The sequence below is a fragment of the Leptidea sinapis genome, chromosome 11 (assembly GCF_905404315.1).
Source record: "Leptidea sinapis chromosome 11, ilLepSina1.1, whole genome shotgun sequence".
In the NCBI taxonomy this organism is placed as follows: domain Eukaryota; kingdom Metazoa; phylum Arthropoda; class Insecta; order Lepidoptera; family Pieridae; genus Leptidea; species Leptidea sinapis.
Genome location: NC_066275.1, coordinates 769,785 through 794,827, shown reverse-complemented (window position 1 = coordinate 794,827; position 25,043 = coordinate 769,785). Strand labels below are relative to the sequence as shown.

At 33.8% G+C, this 25,043-nt stretch overlaps 1 protein-coding gene across 1 annotated transcript in view; it reads right to left on the bottom strand.

Moving 5' to 3' along the window:
- Positions 1-25,043, bottom strand: part of LOC126966678 (uncharacterized) — a 46,124-nt gene that overhangs the window by 10,173 nt on the left and 10,908 nt on the right. The window contains exons 2-6 of the mRNA XM_050810830.1: positions 22,627-22,837; positions 19,839-20,192; positions 15,431-15,616; positions 13,196-13,317; positions 933-1,094 (exon numbers count right to left, since the gene is read on the bottom strand). Coding sequence (XP_050666787.1) covers positions 933-1,094; positions 13,196-13,317; positions 15,431-15,616; positions 19,839-20,192; positions 22,627-22,837 — 1,035 coding nt within the window. The remainder of the gene's footprint in view (positions 1-932; positions 1,095-13,195; positions 13,318-15,430; positions 15,617-19,838; positions 20,193-22,626; positions 22,838-25,043) is intronic.

Genomic DNA, 25,043 nt, shown 5'->3' with positions numbered 1-25,043 from the left:
AACTTTCACGCCCTTAAAGTCGTTTCCTTCTGAATCGATTCCTAGAGATGTGAGTATTATCGACAGGAAGCGTATGGTTGGCAGTCTATTGCAGTCATTCTGGAGACGATCGAAGTTAGAATACCTAAATACATTGCAGTGTCGTAATAAATGGTTGAGTAATACGAGTACGTCACCCTTGTACTGTTGTACTCAGATAATAGTCCACCTTTAGATTGAGTGTATATCGCCGACCGGTAGTCAAAGTATGTCCACTTCAATCTCAATAATTACATACAGTCCACTTAGTATTAACATAAAATAATAGTAGCTTAAAATAAAAATATATTATTAGATTATTATATCAAATAAGTAAGTAGTTATAAGCATCGTTGTTGTATCATTATTAACTTTAATTACTTTTTAACTTAATTAGTTTTGGTGGAAAGAACTGGGTTCCATCAAACTGGGGGGCATCTTTAGGCCAAATATGCATATAAATAGTGAAACAGTCAACGAATTCATTAATTAGTTTATTAATAAATTAAATATTGTGGGTGCACAACGAGTTGTACTAATTCCTTCTCTTTCCTACCTGCACCCTCTCCCTCCTACTTACGGAGTAGCGCGAGCGCAGCTGATCGTTGCATTCCGCGAGGAGTAATGAGGTTTGAAGTTGTCAACGCCGTGATAACCCATTAATTCGTCTCCTTAAGTGTAATCTCGTGATCAAGTGTCTTGTATTCCTAGTTTTACTATTAATGAGACCAGGAAGAAAAAGTGGCCACTCAAAGAAAACGCCTATAAACTAAAGAGGGTAATGTACGGCACGTGGTGGAAGAATCGCTGCTGCTCTGGTAAGTCCTCCTCTCTTCTTTCCTTACACCGGCTTCCTAATTCAAATCTTCATCTAGATCCAGCATATACCTACACCTCTAAAAACGGTTACATACCTCATCCGGCCCCAAATTATTAAGATTCTCGTCGACTATTCGTAGTTGTGTGTTTGGCACAGGGAAGCCAACACTCGCGTAGTTCTTGAAGCCCAGAGGTGCGATCGTCGCGAGGGGAGCTGTCTCCGTCAGACCATACGCTTGACCGAAATGAAATTCACGCTGAAATAGAAAACAAGGTATTATAATTAATATCTATATATATCTACTCATACATTATGTGGAACAACATTTTTATTGGAAGAGGATAAATGAGTATTAGATATTAGATTCCTCTGGTATTGCAAGAGAATGTGGGCGGAGGTGATCACTTAACACCAGGTGACCAGTACGCTCGTTTTCCACAAAATAAAAAAAGTGCCACGCCTTCTACCTATATGCGATAGCCGCCGCCCATATTATATGTGTTTGGTGTACCAGTAAATCGCCTGCCGACCGGCTATGGCGAAAGTCATACTGTTGGTCCTTGATGATCTGGTGACCTCTAGGTATAACAAGAGCTGGTGGTTAATTATGCTCTCTATGATTTTGGAGAACAGGGAGGTAATTGCTGTAGGCCTGCAGTTTGCTGGATCCGAACTGTTTCCTTTTTCTTGGATCGGATGGAAAAGGGCTGGATCCATGAGTCCGAGAATACGCCATTTCAGTATGAGTGCCGGAATAAATGCGTTAACACAAGCCTCAATTCAGGGCCACACGTTCTCGATGGAAGAAACGCGATCCGGCCCACTCGAATTCCTTACGTCCGACAAAAACAGAGCTCGCCGTTCAGTTTATTTTTTATTTTAGTCATAATTATTGATCAGTTCTCTCTACAAAAATCAGAGCTCAAATGACTCACAATATATTTCAACTTAAGAAAAATTCAAAATAATATAACGCCTGGCATTAATCAAGAGCAAAGGTCAATGTAAAATATTTGCCAATCAAAAATATGATGAACAAAGAACTACCTACAGATTTCAGTATTTCTATAGTGTGTACGTTTCAGTATAAAATACAAAAGATTATATTTCCGATATACGCTTTCGTTGGTGGACTTTCAATATGTATTGGAATAAATCATCCTATTTACAATATTCGAAAGTTTTAATAAAAAACGCATCCGTAACACTCAAACTGACATGCAACATATTTTATAAAAAAATTAATCAACGCTGTTACGTAAAATGTTTGTATCCGAGATATTTAATAACTTGTTGGCTGCCAAATAAAACCAATATGAAAGAGTTATTTATTTTTAAAATTTGTAGAAGTTTCATATTTAGAGTAAATAACCTGCTGCTAATTTATCTCACTTTAATTTTAAAGATAAAAAAGCCGCCAAGTGTGAGACAGACTCGCCCATGAAGAGTTCAATAGTAGAACTTGTAGTTTGTTGTAACTTTCATCGATGTTTTAATAAAAGTGTATTTTTTTTCATATTAAGTAATTAATGACTTACTAGCTGACCCGACAAACGTTGTTTTGCCACATAAATTGTATTGATCTTTTGCTTGCTAGTTGATAAGAGATGGCGCTAGTTGCATTCATTAGCAACAATCACACCTCTTTTATATTTTGTATAATTCACACTATAGTTTTATAAATTATAGCCTATTTGTTACTCTGGTGTGTAAGCTATATTATTGTAAAGTTTCATCAAAATCTATTCTGTAGATTTTGCGTTAAAGAAGTTCAAACATACATCCAGACATACAAACTTTCACATTTATAATATGAGTAGGATTAAAAAAACAACTTACTAGATCTCATTCAAAGCAATTTTCGGTGGAAGTTTGCATGGTAATCTTTATCATGGTAAATTTTTTTTTTTGTTTTATCATTCTTTTATTTAAGAATTTACAGGTAGTTTGATGAAAAAAAATTGTGAGTTTCAGTTCAAAGTATGGGCAACCACCAAAATTTATTGGTTTTTTTTCTACTTTTGTGTGTGTTTCAACAGTATAGTTCTTATTGTTTCGGAAAAAAATGGCTGTGACATACGGACGGAGAGACATAACGAATCTATTAGGGTTCTGTTTTTTTGCCATTTGAACCCTAAAAATGAGACAAAATAATATTTAATTATAATATTCAATACACGTAAATGGCACATTTAAAAAAATACTTCTTTTCGACGGATATTTATAAATAAAAACTTTTTTTATCACTGAAGATACTGTACTCTCGCAAATGCTTTGAGAAACGCTGTGTGACACACTTGCAGAAATGATATTTACCAACTACTCCTTATTCTTCTCGTTGGAAAAACCCAACTAAGAAACAAGTACCAAAATATTTATTATTACGCAAAATAAATTGACTTTGCACTAACGGTTCCGTACGAAAAACAAAGATTAAATACATCGAGATATTCCATTCGTTAATTGATCAGGTATATGTTAACGTGGGCTATGTGCTGGGTGTCATACGTTGTTGGAACAACATTAGTAACAGTTTTTGAGACAATTACTTATCATTGCAATTTATATATATATATATATATATATATATATATATATATATATATGACGACCTGTATAGTCGAGTGGTTAGCGATCCTACTTACTAAGCTAGAGGTCCCGGGTTCGAATCCTGGTAGGTGCAAGCATTTATATGATGAATATGGATGTTTGTTTCCGAGTCATGTATCATTATATATCATTGTCTTGTAACCCATAACACATGCTATATATGCTTAACTTGGGGCAAGATAATTTGTGTAAAAAGTGTGTCACTTCAGAAGACCTTTCAATACGTAGCCCATGTTAAGGTATCTTTGTTGTAAATTTCTTCAAAACTGTGCATAAAAGACAATTGTATATTTGGGTTCATTACGAGGTACGTTTGGGGATTTTTATTTATTTTTTCACTGTCTTTTATTGAAGTCTTCCTTGTACATTTTTATACGTCCTGAAATCCCCCGCCCCACCTCGATCAAAAGCCTACTCTCCCTTGTGTTTACTCCTTATACTTTACGTAATTATATTAAACAAAATAATATTATGTTATTACAAACAATACAATAAACGTTTTACATGAGTAACATTATCTGTGTGTTAGCGTTACCAACATATTTATTATTTTGAATTCATTTATAATTCTATATTTGGTTGATTTTATTTAATTTGCATGATTTATTTATTAATCAATCTTATTGTAGATAAGATAATAATTGTAATCTTACGTAGATGTGGCGTTCAGGTAGATGCTCTTGAACGCCACGGGTTATCCTGCCTAACGTCACGCCAGCATTAATGAAGTCATCCGCAGGGCATTTGCCGCTCTTAATATACCAGCTGTTTTAGAGCCAAATGGTATTACCCGCCGGGATGGCAAGCGTCCTGATGGAATGACGCTGGTGGCTTGGACACTCTGGCTCCTTCTCATGTCCAAGTTACGTCAGTTGGTGCTGGGGCTGCTGCTTCGACTGCCGAAGACAGCAAGCGTCGCAAATATGTTGGTCTCAGTGAGTCATACATCTTTGTGCCGTTTGGTGTCGAGACACTTGGCCCGTGGGGCCCAGAGGCGCGGAGAATGTTCAAAATACTATCTTCGCGCCTCAATAAGGCTACTGGAAACCCAAGCGCTGGCAGCAGCTATATCGGTCAACGGATCAGCCTTGCTATCCAACGCGGTAATGCTGCCAGTATTCTTGGTACGCTTCCACGTAATGATAGTTTTAATTTTATGTAGTCGTAGTATTGTAAATATTGTTATAAGATTTGTTTTGATTAAATATATAAATTTTACTGCTTTGGTACAAATCTTATTGTTAAATTGTAATAATTTATTAAAATGTAAAATATAAACAGTCAACTGACAACACCAAGGTGAAGATGTCAGTTGACCACGGATAAAGGCATTCAAATTGTAGCACCAGTACGGGGTGGTCTATTAAAATGTTTTAAATTCTATAATTACATTAATTTGTTACTAAATATAATCTTTAAAATACGAACTTTAATAATTATAAGGTTTGATCTAAAAACAGTGAACAGTGCTAATATGTGTTTTTACATTATAATATACCAGCATGTATATTTGTTTCAGATATACTTAGAAAATAAAACTGTGTGCTATCTGGGCATCCATCATTACCGTAAACACTTGTAAATTGGTTAAAATCATCAAATAAGACACTCTAAGCTTGGTGGTCTATTGAATCGTGACATTGGCTTATTTGTGGTGACTTTTCCACAAAAGCCACAATATAAAGAATAGAATATTCTAATCGATAATAGCGTAGTACTACGCCAAAATGACAATTTAATACTTAAACCAATATTATTGATACAAAAAGTTGTATTAATTTATTTGTACCTGATCAGTTGCAGACAGTAACTTTTTTTTTAATAAAGCCTTTTTTATTTCATATCCTTAATATATGTACATGGCTATAAAGACAGCAGGTGGACACTCAGAATCACGCAGTGGAAGGGACCTAAAGGAAAACGACGAGTAGGCAGACCGAAAAGTAGGTGGGCTTATGAAGTAATGGAAATAGCCGGGAACGACTGGCAAATAACGGGTAAAGACAGAGACGCGTGGAAAAAGTTGGAGGAGGCCTTCACCCGAGGAGGGGTTCATATCCAAATAAATAAATAACCCATACAAATAAGTAACACGTACTAACATCTAGATATTAAGACAGTAACTATTTGAGATTAATCTCAAGACAGTCGTTAGCTTGGATTGTGGGCAGTCACATAATATATCAAAGGTTGCTACGAACCAGTCGGTACTTAACAACGTTCCTACGTATCAGTGCCCTGTACAAAGCTTAATAGCATTAAGAGATTTCAGTTCGGGATATTAGAAAGATATAATAGTCTGTTACTATATAAATAGTACTTAATGTATAGACATGCAATATACTAGCGTATTTTTTTTTTGAATTAATTTAAACTGAATTTTGAAACTAAATGCACCGCCTATATGAAGTCAGTATTTATCGAGGAGTTTTATAAATGAAGGATGAAACTAAAGATATGGATGACAGGACCCTTCATTGGATGCAATTACAAATTGTGACAGAAATCACGACCATCGTGTTCACGAAGTTCACACAAACAATGAGTTCAAGCTCTTAAAGTTGATGCATCCAATATACGATAATTTATATTTATACAGTTAATTCTTTATTACTTTTTTTGAAATAATTTATATTATTTGGTTGCACCACCTTACAAACTAATTTGTGATATATTACAACCATTGTAAAATACTCTATTTGATTGAAAAGTGTGGCCGTTGAGTTTATTGTATGTTCTTCTCACGAGCTCAACTTTTAATGGTTAGGGTCAACTTATAATTGAGTAATTTAAAATAAATATTATTAGTGATGATTCAAAAGCGCTTAGTTTAATCCTAATTGAATAAAGTTTATTTGACTTTGACTTAAGGCGAAACTAAATTCCAGCGACCTTGAGCGATATGAGTTCACGGCCAAAGCCAATATTTTCAATATTCTTGGGTCGAAAACAGTTTATATGCTTACAATCCTCGTTATTCACTACTAATCTGAATAAATGAACCTAAACAAAAAGTACAAGCTACAAGAATAACTTTTCTGAGAAAAGTACCAAAAAAATGCGTCACGCCATGCCAAAAAACTTGTTTAACTTCAAAAAATATTGGTAGTTCAAAAAGGCTCGGCAGTGTTAACTATAACCAACAGCAAGCATTGTAGCAGCCTACAAATAAGACTTAAGGATATGTGTAACAGGATTAAGTAGTGTTCATAGCTCGAATTGCTATACTTTCACTACAAAACTTGTCTACAAACACCATGTTTGCGTGTTTTCTGCTTACTCTTCGCCTAAATTATTTATTCTTAGCGACGTTTCACGTAATTCACAGCCTGCGTGATCACCAGCGACTATATAGAACCTACGCATAACTGCGGTATAAATAAAATATAATATAAAATATTCTGCGATGAATAGATACTGTAGATGATCAGTAATAATCATTACATGCGAGTTTATTTTTAAAAGTATTTAATTCTAATATTTTTTAATATAATACTTATACCAGAACACTGACCTGTATAAACACCACTGGACAGGCTGTTCCAAATGTTTGACAGCAATTTTTTTGTGCCAATTTGAAGCGCCACTCGCGAGCGTCTAGAGAACTAATGTTGACGTATAATACAAATGGCTGCGACAGGAGCGTATAATACTCTGAAGTATTTTTGCATTTTTATTACTTTTTCAGGAATCAACGTAATAAAGTACATTTTTTTTGTAAATAGTTTTCCTATTGATATTTGTTTAGCTGCGGTTGTCAATATTGGTTTTAGTACCGCAGACTCTCGCTTAATGGCCAACAGCGCCAAAAATGGCGAATATCAAACAGGTACAAGACCACTTTGACAGCCACCCGTCCAGTGGTATTTAGTTAGAGTTCAATGTACCTAATTTTAAACATAATTTTGTTGTAGATATATATCTAGCGTTCGTACGTTAGTAATGAGAGCTATTCTTACGACACTCACAGCGACATGATATTAAAATACTGAATAAATCCCCCAGTTTTGACTGATATTTTATTCTAGTATTTCTATATACATGTTACTCGCTGTTTGTATTGATAGATTTAACGATTATTAAAATGTTTTCATTTACATACATTGGTTTGATATTTAAATAACTGTGAATAATAACTTTAAAAATATTCGTTGTTCTAGAAGAATATTAGAAATAAATTTTGTTTAATTGAAGCAATTTTTATATACCTATTATCTGTTTACATTAGTTAAATAATTATTTGATGATGATGACAGCGAATATATAAAACTAGCTGACCCGACAGACGTTGTTCTGTTTATAATTAAAAAAAAATCTTGCGGCAGAATTTCTTAAAATCCATTCTTAGCTGACCTCTACTCGCCGAAAGGAATATTCCTACCAAATATCAAGTCTCTACGCCTTATGGTTCTAGAGATATCGTGATGAGTGACTATATACGTGGAAATCTCTTATATATGTATAGATTTCAATTTGTATTATTAGTTGATGTAATTAAATAATTCAATAGTGTTTAGATAAACGCCTTCTCAAATGTGTTAATACTTATTAATACTCCATCAATTTTATTAAGTACATACAAATGTTGACCATTGGTAAGCTAAATAATTTTTGTTTTGTTACGTCAAAAAAAACTACTTACGATGAAACAATATGAATATTTTTTCATAGAGATAATTTCATCCAAATCTTGTTAGATTTTGCTAGGTTTAAATCAAACTATCACCAAAATTTATCATTTATCAAACTAGAGTCGTAATCTCATACTGAGTTACGATGAACCCAATAAGGCGCTATTTTTTCATCAACACCAAGACAATGTGGAACCCTTAATCATTTATCCGTCTAGGTTTTTTTATGACAGTAAGAGACGAGACGAGCGGGACATTCAGCTGGTGGGAATTGATATGCCCTGCCCATTACAATTAAGTGTCGCTCAGGATTTTTGAGAAACCCAAAAATTCTGAGCGGCACTACAATTTCGCTCGTCACCTTGAGGTATAAGATGTTAAGGGACTACGCGCACTTATTCAGCTCTTTTCAGCTTTTGTCCATAGAAAACAACAATTTTGTATGGAGACGTGTACGCCTCGATTCAGCTTTCCGCGTCCATTCTGCTTTCGCGGCAAACCAGCATAAAATGAGGATAAATGTGTTTTTATTATGCGAATGCTATAGAGAGCGTTCGGCGCTGTTCCGCCGCGTACAGCGCTGTTCGCCGTCGACTGCGGCGGAACAGCTCTTTACAGGGATGGTTCGCGACTCCTTGTCGACAAGTTGCGACCTGTATTGTTCCTGCATTGATTTGACGTAATCATTATGCCCGCAAAGATTAAAGAGTGCAGACGTGATTTAAAGTTATTGTTCTCATTCTTAAGACGCCGTACGCGACTGATAGAAGCAGAGCTGTATAAGTGTGACCAAAATCGATCAGCGAAACGCGAATGGAGCTGAATAAGTGCGCGTCGTCCCTAAGTCTCATTTGCCCTGTAATTTCACTAGCTACGGCGCCCTTCAGACCGAAACACAATAATGCTTACACATTACTGCTTCACGTCAGAAATAGGCGCCATTGTGGTACCCATAATTTAGCTGGCTTCCTGTACAAAGGAACCTCCCACTGGTATATGGATAGACTATGACAGCTGTGAAAACGTCGAAATAAATTGTCTTTAGAACTAACCTCTATTGTAAGCAATGCACGCACACTAACACAAAGTGTCATACAAATCGCGAGTGTATGACGTAGCTTGTCATGCACACTAAAGTAATATTCCTGACTGTGTTTATCGGTTGTCTAATAGCAAGAGAACTATCTAGACGTATAAATCTTAATCTAATATATAATATTCTCATGTCGCGGTGTTTGTAGTTACAACTCCTTCGAAACGGCTTGACCGATTCTCATGAAATTTTGAGTGCATATTGGGTAGGTCTGAGAATCGGACAACATCTATTTTTCATCCCCCTAAATGTTAAGGGTGGTCCACGCCAAATTTTTTTTAAATTTTTTTGACATATTTTTTTTAAATTTGTTTGATGATAAGTCAGCATTGAAATACATACAACTTCAATTTTCACCCATCTACGATCAACAGTAACTTTTGTATCGCGATTTTAATATCGGCAATACAACGTTTGCTGGGTCAGCTAGTATACCTATAGGTATATTTCTTTTGTGCGTCTCTTGTAACTGAACTCCTCCTAAACGGCTGAACCGATTTTAATGAAACTTTCTTTGTGTCTTCAGGTGGATTCTAAAATGGTTTAGATTCACAATTGAACTACCTCCTAAACGGCTGGACCGATTTGGATGATTTTTTGTGTGTTCTAGTGAATTTGAGATTGGTGTATCTTCAGGTGGATTCGAGAATGGTTTAGATTCACAATTGAACTACCTCCTAAACGGCTGAACCGATTTTGATGATTATTTGTGTGTTCCAGTGAATTTGAGATTGGTTTAGATTCTCAATTCCGTCCATATAATTTAATTCTCCTGCTCCTGTGTATGTTAATGAACTCCTAACGGCTGGAATGATTTTTCATATTTAAGACGTGTGTACAGGACAACGTCTGATGGGTTCACTAGTTATACATAAACGTTTGTTTACAAAGCAATCACAATATTATATGGAAGGAGAAATTCAAATTGCAAATGTATTTAAATGCATATAATTCATCGTTTCCGTTGATTATTCCGTTGATTGACCTGAACCTCCAGGGTATGCCCGGATTAATACATTAAGGGGACAAGTATTGGTACGAGAATTGAATTTATCAAAGGGAACTCGAGCAATACGATTTGATTGGTGTATTGAGAGCTGTTTATGGCTATTAGAGCGCTAACTATTAATATAGACTAATAAAAGAAGATGGATACGTCAAGAATTATTATTATTTTAAATATATTTCAGTGAAAGACAAGGCCTAATAATCTTAATGGATATATTTTATCTATATGATATTATATTACTCTTGAATTTAATATATATTTTTATTTTATACACATATGTGGGAAATATTATATATCCATTCAAAACCACTTTATGAATGTAAAAAAATGCTAGTAAGTTGGATAAATTCACTCACTTATACAAAAACTGAAGAACTTTTAACACAATCATAATATTAATATAACATTCATTCATTTGATCACAAACACACATTGACTCACACACACTTCGTAATACCTCTCACACCTTACTTATCACTCACAACACACCCAATGCACACACCTTACACACCTCATTTCTTACTATACATACTTTTTAGATATACTTCTTTGTAGTTAGAGTTTGATTGTCTGTAAATCATGTCATAAATATTAATAAGCTATGGAAAAGCGGAGTTTTCTAACACAGGCGCTATAGTGCTTAAAAGGAGGCTCCAATCATGAATTTTGGTTTATGTACATACTTGATAAAGAAAATAAACATTATGTATTTTGTATTTGTATTTTATACACGTGTAGCTAGTGCGGATGTACGTTAATGCGTGTTTCCACATCACTACGTGATATATCTTTTCTTTTAAGATTTATATTTTTTTTTAAATTTTGAGTTTTATCTGTTGGATACGATACGATAAATAATTAAGTATTTAATAATTATTTCACACATTACAGCCAAAATACCTTAAACGGAAAAACATTTGGAAGTTCATAATATCAGTGTTCGGAATATACGCTCTAACGTTTATTACTATTTACTATTTAACAAATATCAGCGTGGTTATAGACAGTCTCTCAAAGAAAAATTTAAAGAAATAACTGTTTATTGTCAGTATATTTATGAAAATTTAATATACGTTCCCAAAATTGTCACCTTTTTGCTCTTAATAGTGATTTTCATTATTATAAAACTAGAAATAAGGGATTGCTTGTAATTAATTCTAGTAGGCTTCATAAGATACATAATAGCTTTAAGGGTAAATGTATACACTTCTATTATAAAGTCCCAGCCACTGTTCAGGCATTATCTATAAATAAATTTAAATGTTTTATTAAAATATGGCTCTGTCGTAAATCCTATTATTCCACTGCTGAATATCTAAATGATCGGACAGCCTGGGACTAGATTGTGATTATTTTATAGCGATAGAAATGACTGTACAATATTGTATATATTTATTGAAAAGAGCGCAAAAAAAGAATGCTGGGAGAGTTTCTTGCGCCGCTTCTTCTCTCTCAGAGCGCCATTTGTTTCTGAAGCGGTAGTAGTATCTAGTATATTAGAAATGACAACAAAAAGAATTCTAAAGGAATCAATTTTGAGAAAATAAATGCCTTTATGCCTTTTATGCCTTATTATCATTCTAGTTATTAAATAATCCTTCCATGTTTTAAAGCATTAATATCTCTTTCTTTATTGTTTTTTAACAATTGTATTGTTATTTTTTCTATTCTTTATGTAATGTTAATTGTTCATATCTATTGTACTTAGAAAAATATTTGGTGGTAGTTTTCGCAAATAAAGATCATTATTATTATTATAGGCGTAGTGGTCAGCTGATTAAGTGATCACCGCTCACACATTCTCCTGCAATATTAGAGGTATTACTGCTGAGTCAGCAGTATTCACTCCATTTAGGCAATTAGGGAATGCCTATCTGCCTAATTGCCTATATGGAATGCATATATTTATAGGCTAGTAAATTACTCACACACATATATAATACACTAGTATTAAAGTTAATTTAGTTCCGTCATTATTTATCCAAAGTTCTATTTAAGACTGCTATGCCAAGAAATCGCCAAAATAGCGCATAATTGAAACCATTACTTGACGGTTTATATAAAGCTGACATATTTACAAAAAATAATTATGTTACTACAGGAAATGAGAAGAAAATTTTTCTCAACATTTTAAATTTTTATAGACAGTGAAATAAAAATCAGCAAAATGACTCCAACTTTTACAGTTGGGGCCATGCTAATCATTCAATCTTGATAGAAATTGTACGAACATTTATTAATTATACACCAATACTACTTAACATGACAAAGATTTGTAATTTTTGTAAAGAAAATTGATTATGTTGTTTTGAATTAAAACTATGGCGATCTTGTGCGAGAGAGGTGACCCAGCTCCGCTCGATTCCTCAAGGCCATTATCTCGGTCCCCAGCCTTAACACTCATCCAGTAAGTTTGAACTTACGCTAAATAGATCTACACACTACAATACGACCTTATATAGAAAAGATTACGCCCTTTTTTTTATATTACCCTCGTCGCATCGTAATGGAAACACCGCGCAAGGAAACTCATTCCATTTGTGTATGTTTATTTAATTTAAACTATACCTTTGTTATAATAATAATTACATGAAAGATGAAATATTTCTTCTTAGTTGTAAACAGAGAGGTCGTTGTCAATATTTCATTTGATGTCTCGGCACTCGTTGCGTAACGCTGCCTTCCTAGTACATTGGTCTTAACAAAACTTTTTTTATTTTTTCATTCCATTTTCAAATAATCCCCTTTCGGACTTAAAAAAGTTTACAAAACCGTCTATACGTCCCAGACTCTTGCCTGAATTTATTAAAAAATACACAATTGCGAATTGAGAACCTATTCTTTGTTTGAATTCAACACAAACGACTTATCGTATTAAGACATCCTAGAATATAGACTATAATAATTAACATAAAGATAATATTGTAGTGTTATGTGAATAACATTATATACAGTTATGTTCTAGAATATAATATCAAAATTTAATTCGTGATTAATCATACTTAATAACTTACGTTTACTTTTTTCATAAAGTTCTCGATGTCTGTTTTGGGGGATGGCGCAGCTCCTATCGTTACAGATCTTAATTGGTCTAATTGTTCAGACTTTACTTCAGGATGAGTTGCTAGGAAAAGGACTGAAAGAAAAGCAAAAAGAAAACATATAAAAACTTTTTGTTAAATGATAATCTTTTTGTTTTTTTTTTTTTAATTAAAATAAGGGATGAGACGAGCAGGACGTTCAGCTGACGTTAATCGATACGCCTTGTCCTTTACAATGCAGTGTCGCACAGAATTCTTGAAAAACCTAAAAATTCTAAGTGGCACTACAACTGCACTCGTCACATTGAGACATAAGGTATTAAGTCTCATTTCCCAGTAATTTCACTACTTTGCTACACCGTCCTTCAGACCGAAATACAATAATGCTCACACAAAACTGCTTCACGGCAGAAAATGCGCCGTTATAATAATATACCCATAATCTAGCCAGCATCCTGTGCAAAGGAGCCTCCCACTGGTAAATGCCCTTAGTCGTCTCTTACGACGCCCTTGGGCCGGGAACTTCCCTATTTTTATGTCCCGGGGAACCACAAACAGGGCAAATTTTTCCATTAAAAACCATTTATGAATACGATAAAGTAGGTAGCTAAAAATTAAAGAATAAATATACTTTAAACTTTTTGTACCGACAATTTGTTGGTTTCAATTTAAACATGGAAAATATGACATTAAATCTATATAGCAATTAACTATATAGTCAACGAGTACTGTTATGTTCAACAGTCTCATTTAGTTTGATTCGATTTGGAACAGTGTCTTGATAATTTTTGAAAGAGAAAGAAGATACGCTCGAAAGAATTGCAAAAGTGATAAAACATTTAGTTAAAAATAATTTTGATACTATTCCGAATACACATGATATTTAATAAAAATAAAATAAATAACCAAATATAAATCAAATTTAACAACTGTATAACCAACTAGGACGAAACAAGAACCATCAACTATCCAACAAATTCTTTAGACATTACCTTGTAAATCATCATGTTTCGAAATCTAAAACAACCAAAACAATGTGTTACGTAACGTTCATGATGAGATAACTCACGTAACGTTACTTGAAAGGAAACTCAAGGGTGAGGAAGTTGTCATTCTGAGAATTTTAATGATCACAACTAATACGCCTTTCAAGGTTCAACGAATATAATTTGGGATTCATCTTATAGACACCGTTAGAAGGCCAAATTTAATTCTTAAATTATTCTCTCACAGTCAACGGTTTGTTTACCAGTTCTGAATTGCAGGCATGCCGGCTAGATTATGGGTACAACAACGGCGCCTATTTCTGCCGTAAAGCAGTTGTAGTGCCGCTCAGAATTTCTGGGGTTTTTCAAGAACCCTGAGCAGCACTGCATTGTAATGGGCAGGGTGCATCAATTACCATCAGCTGAACATCCTGCTCGTCTCGTCCCTTATTTTCATATAAAAAAATAAATGTTCGTGTGCCGGTTGTAAATTTCATATATCACAAGGCTTCAATTAATGTAATCGATCCGAGTTAGTATCACGCCAGTATCAGCTCGAAACATTTGACCGGATGCAACGCAGAGCTGCTGGAATGGTGGGGGACCCAGTGCTCTGTGAATACCTCGATCGCCTGGCGTTACGTAGAGATGTCATCTCATTGTGTGTCTTCTACCGCATTTATCACGGGGAGTGTTCAGAAGAGCTCTTCTGAATCAGCTCAATCAGCTGATTGAGCTGATTCCTGCCGCTGAATTCCACCTTGGATTTTACACTTCACAAGATATCATGCCCACCATCTGGTGTATTACATTTCTCTGTATTGCAGTTTTCAAGGAACTTTCTTTTACGTACAACTAAACTATGGGACAAGCTTCCTTGCTCGGTGTTTCCAGGTCGATACGGCATAAGTACCTTCAGAAGAGCACGTACACGTTTCTAAAAGGCCATCAGCTCTTCTATAAAAAATAAAAAAATATTACATTTACTGATTCTTAGATACTAAGAAATTGGGTTAGATTCTTATATAAAATATGATTCCTAATTGATAACCACCAACTTCTGAATCTGTTCGTATCATGACAATTCCAATAGGCACAAATCACCCTCTTTTTATAAGTCGGTTGTAACTAATATATTTTTATTCGATTTTTTTCAAAATAATCATAGGATACGAGTATAGTGTCGTTTAGTTGTGAACTATATTTTTTCTAAAATACTTACGTGTTGGTGGCGCCAAATACATAATATTCATTTTGAAATTTTCCAGCGCCTCCACAAAAGTACTCGCCTGGAATTTGGGCAACGTCACAAGTTTGAGGCCAGCTGATAGACCACTAAACATTACAACACTCAATCCATATGAATGGAACATTGGCAGTAAAGCTAGTAATGTATCCTGATTTGTATCTGAAATAGTGATATCCATGTTCAAATTCAAATATTTTTATTCAAAATAGGATGTGACATCACCTTATTGAAAGTCAAAAAAACTACCATCTATTCCAAAATGAATGCCTCAGACCTGAGAAGAATGGGCGCAACAAACTTAGCGGGCTTTTTTTCATCGAATAAATATGGTCACTCCATTCCCAATCTGTGGTACCATTAAGAAAGTCATTTATATTATAGTAACCTTTACCACACAAACGTTTCTTAACAATTCTTTTGAATAACGTTATACTTTTGTTTTGAACATTTTCTGGGATCTCGTTGTAAAAGCATATACATCGCCCCACAAAAGACTTACTAACTCGACTTAGCCGAGTAGTAGGCATCATAAGTTTATGTCTGTTCCTGGTGTTAACATTATGGTTATGACAGTTTCTGGCAAATTCACTTATATGCCTATGAACAAACATTACATTATCAAGAATATATTGAGAAGCAACAGTCAAGATGTTAATTTCTTTGAATTTTGCTCTCAATGATTCTTTAACAACTAGGTTATAAATAGCGCGAATAGCCCTCTTCTGCAGCACAAATATTGTTCGTATGTATAGTTTTTGTATTTATCATATTTAAATTGAAATTACAATTTTAAATCACTTATTGAAAGTTAAAATCAAAAATGACACACGCGAGAGGAACGGACCCAAAAAACTCAGCGGGCTTTTTTTTTCAATTTAATTTAATTTTAACACAATGTATTTATCTAGTAGCCTGAGGGTGGTCGCTCCATTCCTAAGGTGTTGGAAGTCATTTTATCTTATGGTTATCTTTACACAATAAAAGTTTGTAACAATTCTTTTGTACTTCGTAATAAATTTGTTTCGTACATTTTCTGGGATCATGTTGTAAAAGTATATACATTGTCCAACAAAGGATTTACTAGTAGCTCGAGTTAACCAAGTAGTAAACAAAATAAGGTAATGTTTAAATCACTAATGTACGTACGTACGCACATGATTATATTAGCAAGAATATACTATTGAGAGGCAATACCTAAAAACGTTTATTTCTCAAAAGTTTTCTCTTAATGAGCGATGCAGAACGTACAAGTCATGTACAACCACACTGTGACATCAATTTCCTTCAGCGGTGTTTCCAGAACGATACAACATGGGTACCTTTAGAAGAAGTGTGTTCACCTTAAGTATAACGTTACTCAAAAGAATTGTTAAAAAACGTTTGTGTGGTAATGGTTACTATAACATAAATGACTTTCTTAATGATACCACAGATTGGGAATGGAGTGACCGCCCTCAGGCTATTAAATAATAAGTTTAATTGTACAATATTACTTTCCAAACATATTTATTCGATGAAAAAAAAAGCCCGCTGAGTTTGTTGCGCCCATTCTTCTCAGGTCTGAGGCATTCATTTTGGAATGGGTGGTAGTTTTTTGACTTTCAATAAGTGATGTCACATCCTATTTTGAATAAAATATTTGAATTTGATTTCATTTGTGGAAATTGACGTCGAAGAACCGAGTTACCCGATGGCTTGTAATCACCGCGGGCCATTCATTCTTGTATCACATTTCTTTGTCCACCTCTTTCACAAAATAACGAGTATGATGACAGTATTAAATTATAAAAAGATAAAAAGTTTAAGAATATATTAGATAAAAAGGATTCATAAAAACACCTTATTTTGTATTAAAATAAGATCTTCAATTGTACATAAATAAAAATGTTAACAAACAAACAACCGACTTCAAAAACACTATTCCAAAACAATAGATATAATATGCACTAAAAAGTATGAAAATAATTACGTATTTTTTTTATACAATCTTTTGCACAATAATTGTAATAATTGTCTAAATATGTGTAGATCTACTAAACTTTGCAATGCAGCAATAATAAAAGTGCATTGCAATATTATTACAGACAGAATTTCTGCCACGGATCACACCCTTACTGTAAGTCGTTAAGGAGTTCCATTGATCATCATATTTGACTACGACAATTACTTGACCATAACGACGTTACGGTAGGTGATCCAAATATCCGGATAGCATAATAAAGATTTGGCCTAGTATCGTTAATTTGCTCCTAAGAATTGAATAGTTCCGTTAATTTGTCATGGATCCCATAATCAGAACCTAACCAAACTCTCACCAAACTCATTTGAAGTATACCCTTTCCAATAACAAAAGAATTATCGAAATTGCTTGGCGCGATATTGAGTTATTCGTCAATTTGTCGCGCACATACTCATAGCAAATTGAAGACTTTTATGGTTTTGTCAGATCTAGACCAAATTGCTATGGGACTACACGGGAAGCACCAGCTTTCAAATAAAAAAAGAATTATCAAAATCGATTCACCCAGTCCAAAATTTTGAGATAACAAACATAAAAAAATCACATACCGACGAATTGAAAATCTCCTCCTCTTTGGAATTCGGTCAAAAATATTGCAATCGGCCATGTTTACTGAAACACCAATCAGAGTGATTGACGTCAAGGCTCAGTAAATTACGAAATTACATTCACTTCTGAGGTGTGTGACGTATAAGAAGAAAATATGTAATCCTTGCTTTTTATCGGCAACTATTTAAAATTATGTAGGAAATGTAACTGTAATGTAATCAAAGGGGATGCATCAAACATCCATTGTAAATACTAAATACTAAAAATACATCCCACGTAGCTATTACTTAAGATCGACAAACTATGCGACGTGTTTCGCATCTACCGAGAGTGATTACTCTGCGAATGCGGAATCGGAGACAAAACCCCCTTTGTTACTTGTTTCTATACACCCTTTGCTCTCGGTGAGAATTGACGAAATAGACACCTACGTGGTGTAATAACTAGCTTTTGTTTCTCAGTCATACAAAATATTCTCCACAAAACACAAAGTGTGAACTTTAAGAGTTGATAGAATATTTGCGATCCATCAAGAGCATATATGCCGTTAGTAGCCAGAGAACAGTATGTGAAATGTTCTTCCGGGATAGTTTTGCTAACACACCTATTTCTCCCATATAATAGTAGTGTTTTAACAGGAAGTTCCAAGATAAGCGGTACGATAGAAAATACATTTGAACTAAATAAAAAGAACCACTAAGCATTTGGAAGCAAAGTGTGTCTCAAAAAAGACAAGATATGCCACTTAACACCAGATGGCCCTTCTGTTTGTTGTAAATAGGAATCATACAGCAATCTAGTGGCGTCAATGATACGTTAAAATCTACATGACACATTGAAAAGTACCGTTTGCATACTGGACTCACGTAGATGTTTATTGACAAGGTTTTTAAATATATTTAATAGCTTTTTTTCATGACAGTAAGAGAAGAGACGAGCCGGATGTTCAGCTGATGGTAATTGATACGTCCTGCCCATTACAATGCAATGCCACTCAGGATGCTTGAGAAACCGAAAAAATTTAAGCCGTGAATCCCTAGGGTTACCCAAATCACCCCCATGTCTGCTCCACGATCTTACAATTCCTGATAAATTTAAAAGATAATATAAAACTGTTGATTTTTTACTACTTACTTAAGTAATTTCCTAGACGAGTAAATCTAACGGATTTAAAATATTTTTATCCTTTCAATATGTTGAAAATTGACTACTTACGGTTTGTTACTCAGCATTGTTATTAATAATATGTTTTTTTTAGTACACAAAAATATTCTTACTAAAGTACTATTAATTACTAAAAGAAGAAGAAGCTATCCAAAACCGTTCTCCGTTTTGTTAAGCTTAATAAGTCGTCGTCTAAATAGCTTGAAGTCTTCTTTGATGATAAGTAATTACTGGGTGAATCGTCATTACTCGAAATAGAATGTTTGATTCCTTTGAGGATTTTGACTTATTCTGGCTTTCACAGTCTTTAGCTGTAAAAGCACGTGGCCACCCTGATCATGCATGTTCTTCAACAGGGTTGATATATCTATCGATAGTACAATATACGTGACTAATAAGTATTTAGCTTTTGAGGCGTGTTGAAACTGACCGACAACTTACTTTGTGCAAGACAATCCGTGCAATTCTGTTTTCTTTAACACACTCTTTTTTTTGAATAAAATTACCTTCGAAATAATGTGAAATGGTGGAAATCATCGATGTTTATAACATTGTAACCGCGTTCCAAATATGATTTTTGAGATATTCAAAATTAGAAATTGTGAGAATATTTATGGCAAGACTAAAAATAAAAAAAGCAGCATTTACCGGTTGTATGTTCATAGTGTCTACATTCAGTGGTCTGCTGTTGGCAGTTCGCAACGAGATTCCTATGGGTAAGTTCAACCCCTTTGGGAAGACCAGTAGTTCCACTTGAATATGGTAATACTGCAACATCACTGGGCCTTATCTTTACATCCTTTAAAACACTTAAATCAACATCATCTCCAATTAATTCATAATAGGATACAGTTCCTTCCGGTCTTCCAGTAATAAGATCCATAACAATAATGGGAATATTTTGTTTGTTTAGTTTTAAGGCTTCTTTCACAGTTGGAACCAGTTCGGGTGTTGTGAATATCAGCTTAGTATTAGATAGTTCGAGCTGCTTTTTTACTTCATCTGTAAATAGAAATACCATCGGATTAGCACAGTTAAACAAGTGTATGTTCTTTACTGTAATTAATAATATTATGATTATTAAATCACTCTCTTATATCAAGCTACCTAAAAAGTTTTGCGAAAAAAAAGGCATTGGCTGATTATAATTATCTCATAATATATGATTATTTCTAAGAAATACATGTAATAAAATGTCATGTCAATGTCTTCGTATGAAATTTGTTCGGAGTGTGTTCACAAGATTCTAGCACGTTCGCGTGAAGACATTAGATTATTGCTGGGTGCCGCACGCGATCCGATCCCTCGAAGCTTCAAATCCGTTGATTATCGAGCCATTTTAACGCGCGGAACCTTCGAAAAAAAAAAACAAAAATTCTGTGCAATTCACTATCACGTCAGTGGCCGATAAAGACTTATAAAGTTAAACTGTGTTTAACACAGTAATAATCAACATTCCTGTCAAATGCAGGGCATATTGTCATATTTTTAATCATTGCATACTTACTTACAGGCATTCATTTAATATATATTTTGACGTGCTATTTACCTAATAAAAGATAATGAAATGCAGCTTATAACTTACGATAAATCGTTAGCTTTGTATTTTTTCTGAAAAATAGTACAATGTTTTACTACTAAGTGGGGCTTTTAACAGTAGAATATAAAAGCTTATCTTAGCATATATTGCACAACTATTTTTTCGTTCCACCCTCTAAATACTTATAACAATCTAAACAATTTGATATTTTTAAATTGATAACCCTCACATTTGGGATTAATTACATGTATTAAATTTGAAAACAAACAACTGTAATGACATTTCAAGATTCATGAACGTTACGTCACTCGAACTGTTGGCTCAATGGAAGAACGCTCGCACGGAATGCGAGAGGTCACGGGTTCGAGTCCTGCGTTGTTCATAAAGTTTTCGTTATTGCTACGGCTGGAATAAAAATTGTATGCCACTCTTAATTAAGATACACTGCCTCCAAAAATAACTATATCTTAGGAATCATTATCGGTGGAAACCCATAATAGGCCAGTTTCTTCTATTAAAAGTAAAATATGAAAGTATGTATTCTTTAGTGTTTTTGCCATTAGAAATACGAATTCAATACTAATTTATTATAAAAACTTGAGATATATTTATATTTTCAAAATGAAAATCATAGTTTTATTATCTGTATGTCACGTGACCGAAAACGCCGACCACCGTTCTGTGAGGTCACAATAGCAAAAACTATTTGATTTTAGCAACACACCAACGATACTTACTTGCGATTGCATCGCATATTTGACGTTTCTTTGTTGATGTTATTATGACGTCACGATCATGGCGACTATCTATCATTTAAATTTAACAATAATTTTTCTTACCATAAAGTGGAATTATTTTGAAGAAATAAAATTATCAATTGGTATTCGAATCTTTACGATTATTTAAGAAAATATTTGAAAAAATAAAACAATAGCCTATTAAACAAATGGGTTTTCTTAAGTGTAAATTCCGCTAAGATAGAGACGGAGAGATCAAAGACAAAAATTAGCGGCATGTAGGTATATTCAAAAAACTCACAACTTTTGGATAATAATGGTATGTGATAAGTTAGATTTGAACCTACCGTTCTGTGTGGCAAACACATAAATCGTAACAAGATATTGATTTGAAGTAGAAACAAGTTGATTATTAAGTTGTAGAAAAATATTAATACGGAAGTAAGTGCATATTAATTCACATTGCAAAAGCTTTTTAAGATGGTTTTTTTCCCTATTCAAAAAAAAAATTGCATCAGAATATTGCATCATATATCGCGGGTTCGAGTCCCGCATCGTTCATAAATTTTGTTTTGAAATTTAATATGTGTAATTAATCCCAGAAGGGCTGTGACTTTAAAAAATAACCAATTACTCAGGCTACTATCAAATTCAGCGTAATCGGAGTTGAGAGAACGGTTTGCTAGTATTTTATAGAATTGTTACGGCAGACGCAGGCAGATAGGCAACGAAACGTTATGTCGGGCTAAAAATGAATAAGATAATTTTACCAATATGTGATGAAATATTCAAAGTATTTTATTTTGACTTGTATTTTAATACTTTTTTATCTTTTTATTAATTAATTGTTAGCTCACGGAGTTTGTTTGTTTTCGTTTGCTCTTGTGGCACGCGGCAAGGCATGTGATAAGTCCAGAATTAGAAATATACGTACAGGTTATAGTTTTGTTTTTTGGAAAATGGTGTGAGTCTTACCAGTTGTACATTTAATAATGTATCATCAACATTAGCCGGAAGACGTCCACTGGTGGACAAAGGCCTCCCCCATAGATCCCCAGATCCATCTTGTAGGGGGCGTACCGAACTGCGTCTTCCGGTACGTGGTCGCCATTCGAGGACTTTTTTTTTTTTGATAAAATATAAATAAATAAATACCTACATGGTGTATAAATAGGATTTAAAGTAGTAGCGGCTCCTCCAGCTGATTGTATCCCAAGTACTGTAATTGGATATTCTGGAAGGTTCGGCATCATAACCGCAACCATATCCCCGTCCTTTATTTTGAATTTTGTTCTCAAATTTGCTGCTAAGCATTGGGACGCCTTATACAGCTGATTGTAAGAATATTTTCTGTCGGTGACGCCGCAAACCTTTAAACACAAATTATTTTTATTAGTGTTATAGAGTTTTTGGTAGGAGTATGCTCTAGAAAAGAGCACTCAATTTAATGTAGTTGTATAAATTTATAGTAAGATATAATAAAAAATAAATTAAAGAATGAAGAAGTGCTCATCGAAATAAAAGAAAAGCAAATATTTTTTTATTATACTAGTATTGGCTGGTACAAAGCAATTAATATAAATTGGTTTTTATTTTGGAGAATACTAATTAATGTCAGCTTATGATAATATAAGTGTAAATACGGCGCAAAAACCAGTGTGGGAATTATTCGAAATGCATATATTTGAAATGCAAATACTTAATGCAATGTACCTATTTCCAAAATAAGTATTTTGCATTTTGTATTTAAAAATTTTTCTATAAAACTGTTTTGTATATCTATTTGAAATAGTAAAGTTACAATGCATTTAAATTTTGTATTTATATATTTTAACTAAAGTATTTTTTTACATCTTAGTCAAAACACACCCATCCGCGAAATCATTTATTTAGAAACAATATATGAACTTTTTTTAACGCGTTATACATTTGCTTTTAATACTATCTATTATGTACTTATGGAGCCAACTAGAATGAGTTACAAGCAATTCCTTTGTACCAACTAAATTCAATTATTGTAACTAATCTACCTTGACCAAAAAAAAAACGGATTTTTTCAAACATATATATTGTAATATGTCAGAGTGAAGGCCAGTTTGCAGTTGCTTATTTGATTAATTGTGACGTCAGTTGTTATCTTTATATATATATTTCTTGTGTGCGTCTGTTGTAACTGAACTCCTCCTAAGCGGCTGGACCGATTTTTATGAAATTTTTTGTGTGAGTTCAAGGGAATTCGAGGGATTTTAGATTTCCAATTGAACTACCTCCTAAACGAATTTCCCGTTTTTGATGATTTTTTTGTGTGTTCCAGTGAATTTGAGATTGGTGTGTGTCTTCAAGTGGATTTGAGAATGGTGTAGATTCACAATTGAACTACCTTCTAAACGGCTGGACCGATTTTGATGTTTTTTTTTGTATGTTCCAGTGAATTTGAGATTGGTTTGGATTCTCAATTCCGTCCATATAATATAATTATCCTGTTCATGTGTATGTTACTGAACTCTTCCTTACGGCTGGACCGATTTTTCAAATTTAAGACGTGTGTACAGGACACCGACTGTATGTGTGATCAGCTTCATATACAAGAGTAATGAGAGATGTCAACCAAAGACACAATATATTGAATGTTTGAGTACTAAAATTGGCAACTGTGCCTGGAACACATTACATACAGATCAATACATTATTGATCTGTAGATTATTAAAAATAAATGTTTATTTATAGTAATTATGATTAGTACGCTAAGTATCCATTCCTAGCCTGTAGTAATAGATAAAAACTAACGGCACACAAAAGGCGATAACGCACTCACATCGAATTTAGAATCACAAAACAAAAAACAATGTATTAAAAAATGATTCAATTAAGCAGTAATACTTATTTGTGTGAACTTTAAACAGTCAATATTGATTTCAATGACGCAGTCAACCCGATATGGAGTGAATGCGTGATATTTTACTTCTTAAAGTTTTTCCCCAAGAGAATGTCTATAACCAAGCTGATGTGACGAACAGCTTTCTTCTGCAGCGGAAAAAACTGAACCAGTGTCAGACAGTATAATCAGACATCAGGTCATGAGTAGATGTAAGTTTCGCTTTTTTTATTGTCGACATACCCAATGTTAACTTTGTGTCCTAAGCTTAAAATCTTTGAATCATAGCGAGATACTTGTACATCATGATACTTTGGGGGAAACTGAAATATACCTTATCTGGCCGTAGTGGCATTAGCGTACTCTCTAATCTTTCTGTTTCTTTTTACTGTTTAAAAGAAGATTTATTCGCCTCAAACCAACGTACCATCTTTAACAGTGCATTGTTTACGTCGTCAATAATATTTGTAAGGTGTTTAACTGTAAGGATAAGGGAAGTATCATCAGCAAATAGAACAATCTTAATTATGATCAAGAAAGGACCGAGAATAGAACCCAGCGGAACTTTACTCCAAGAGCTATATTAGATATAAAAGGTTTTATCTTGAATTCATAATGTTTTAAGAATAATAATAAGAACATTGTGCATGCAATGACATTTTACAAAACACAAGAAATTCCAATGCTTTTTGGACCCTTC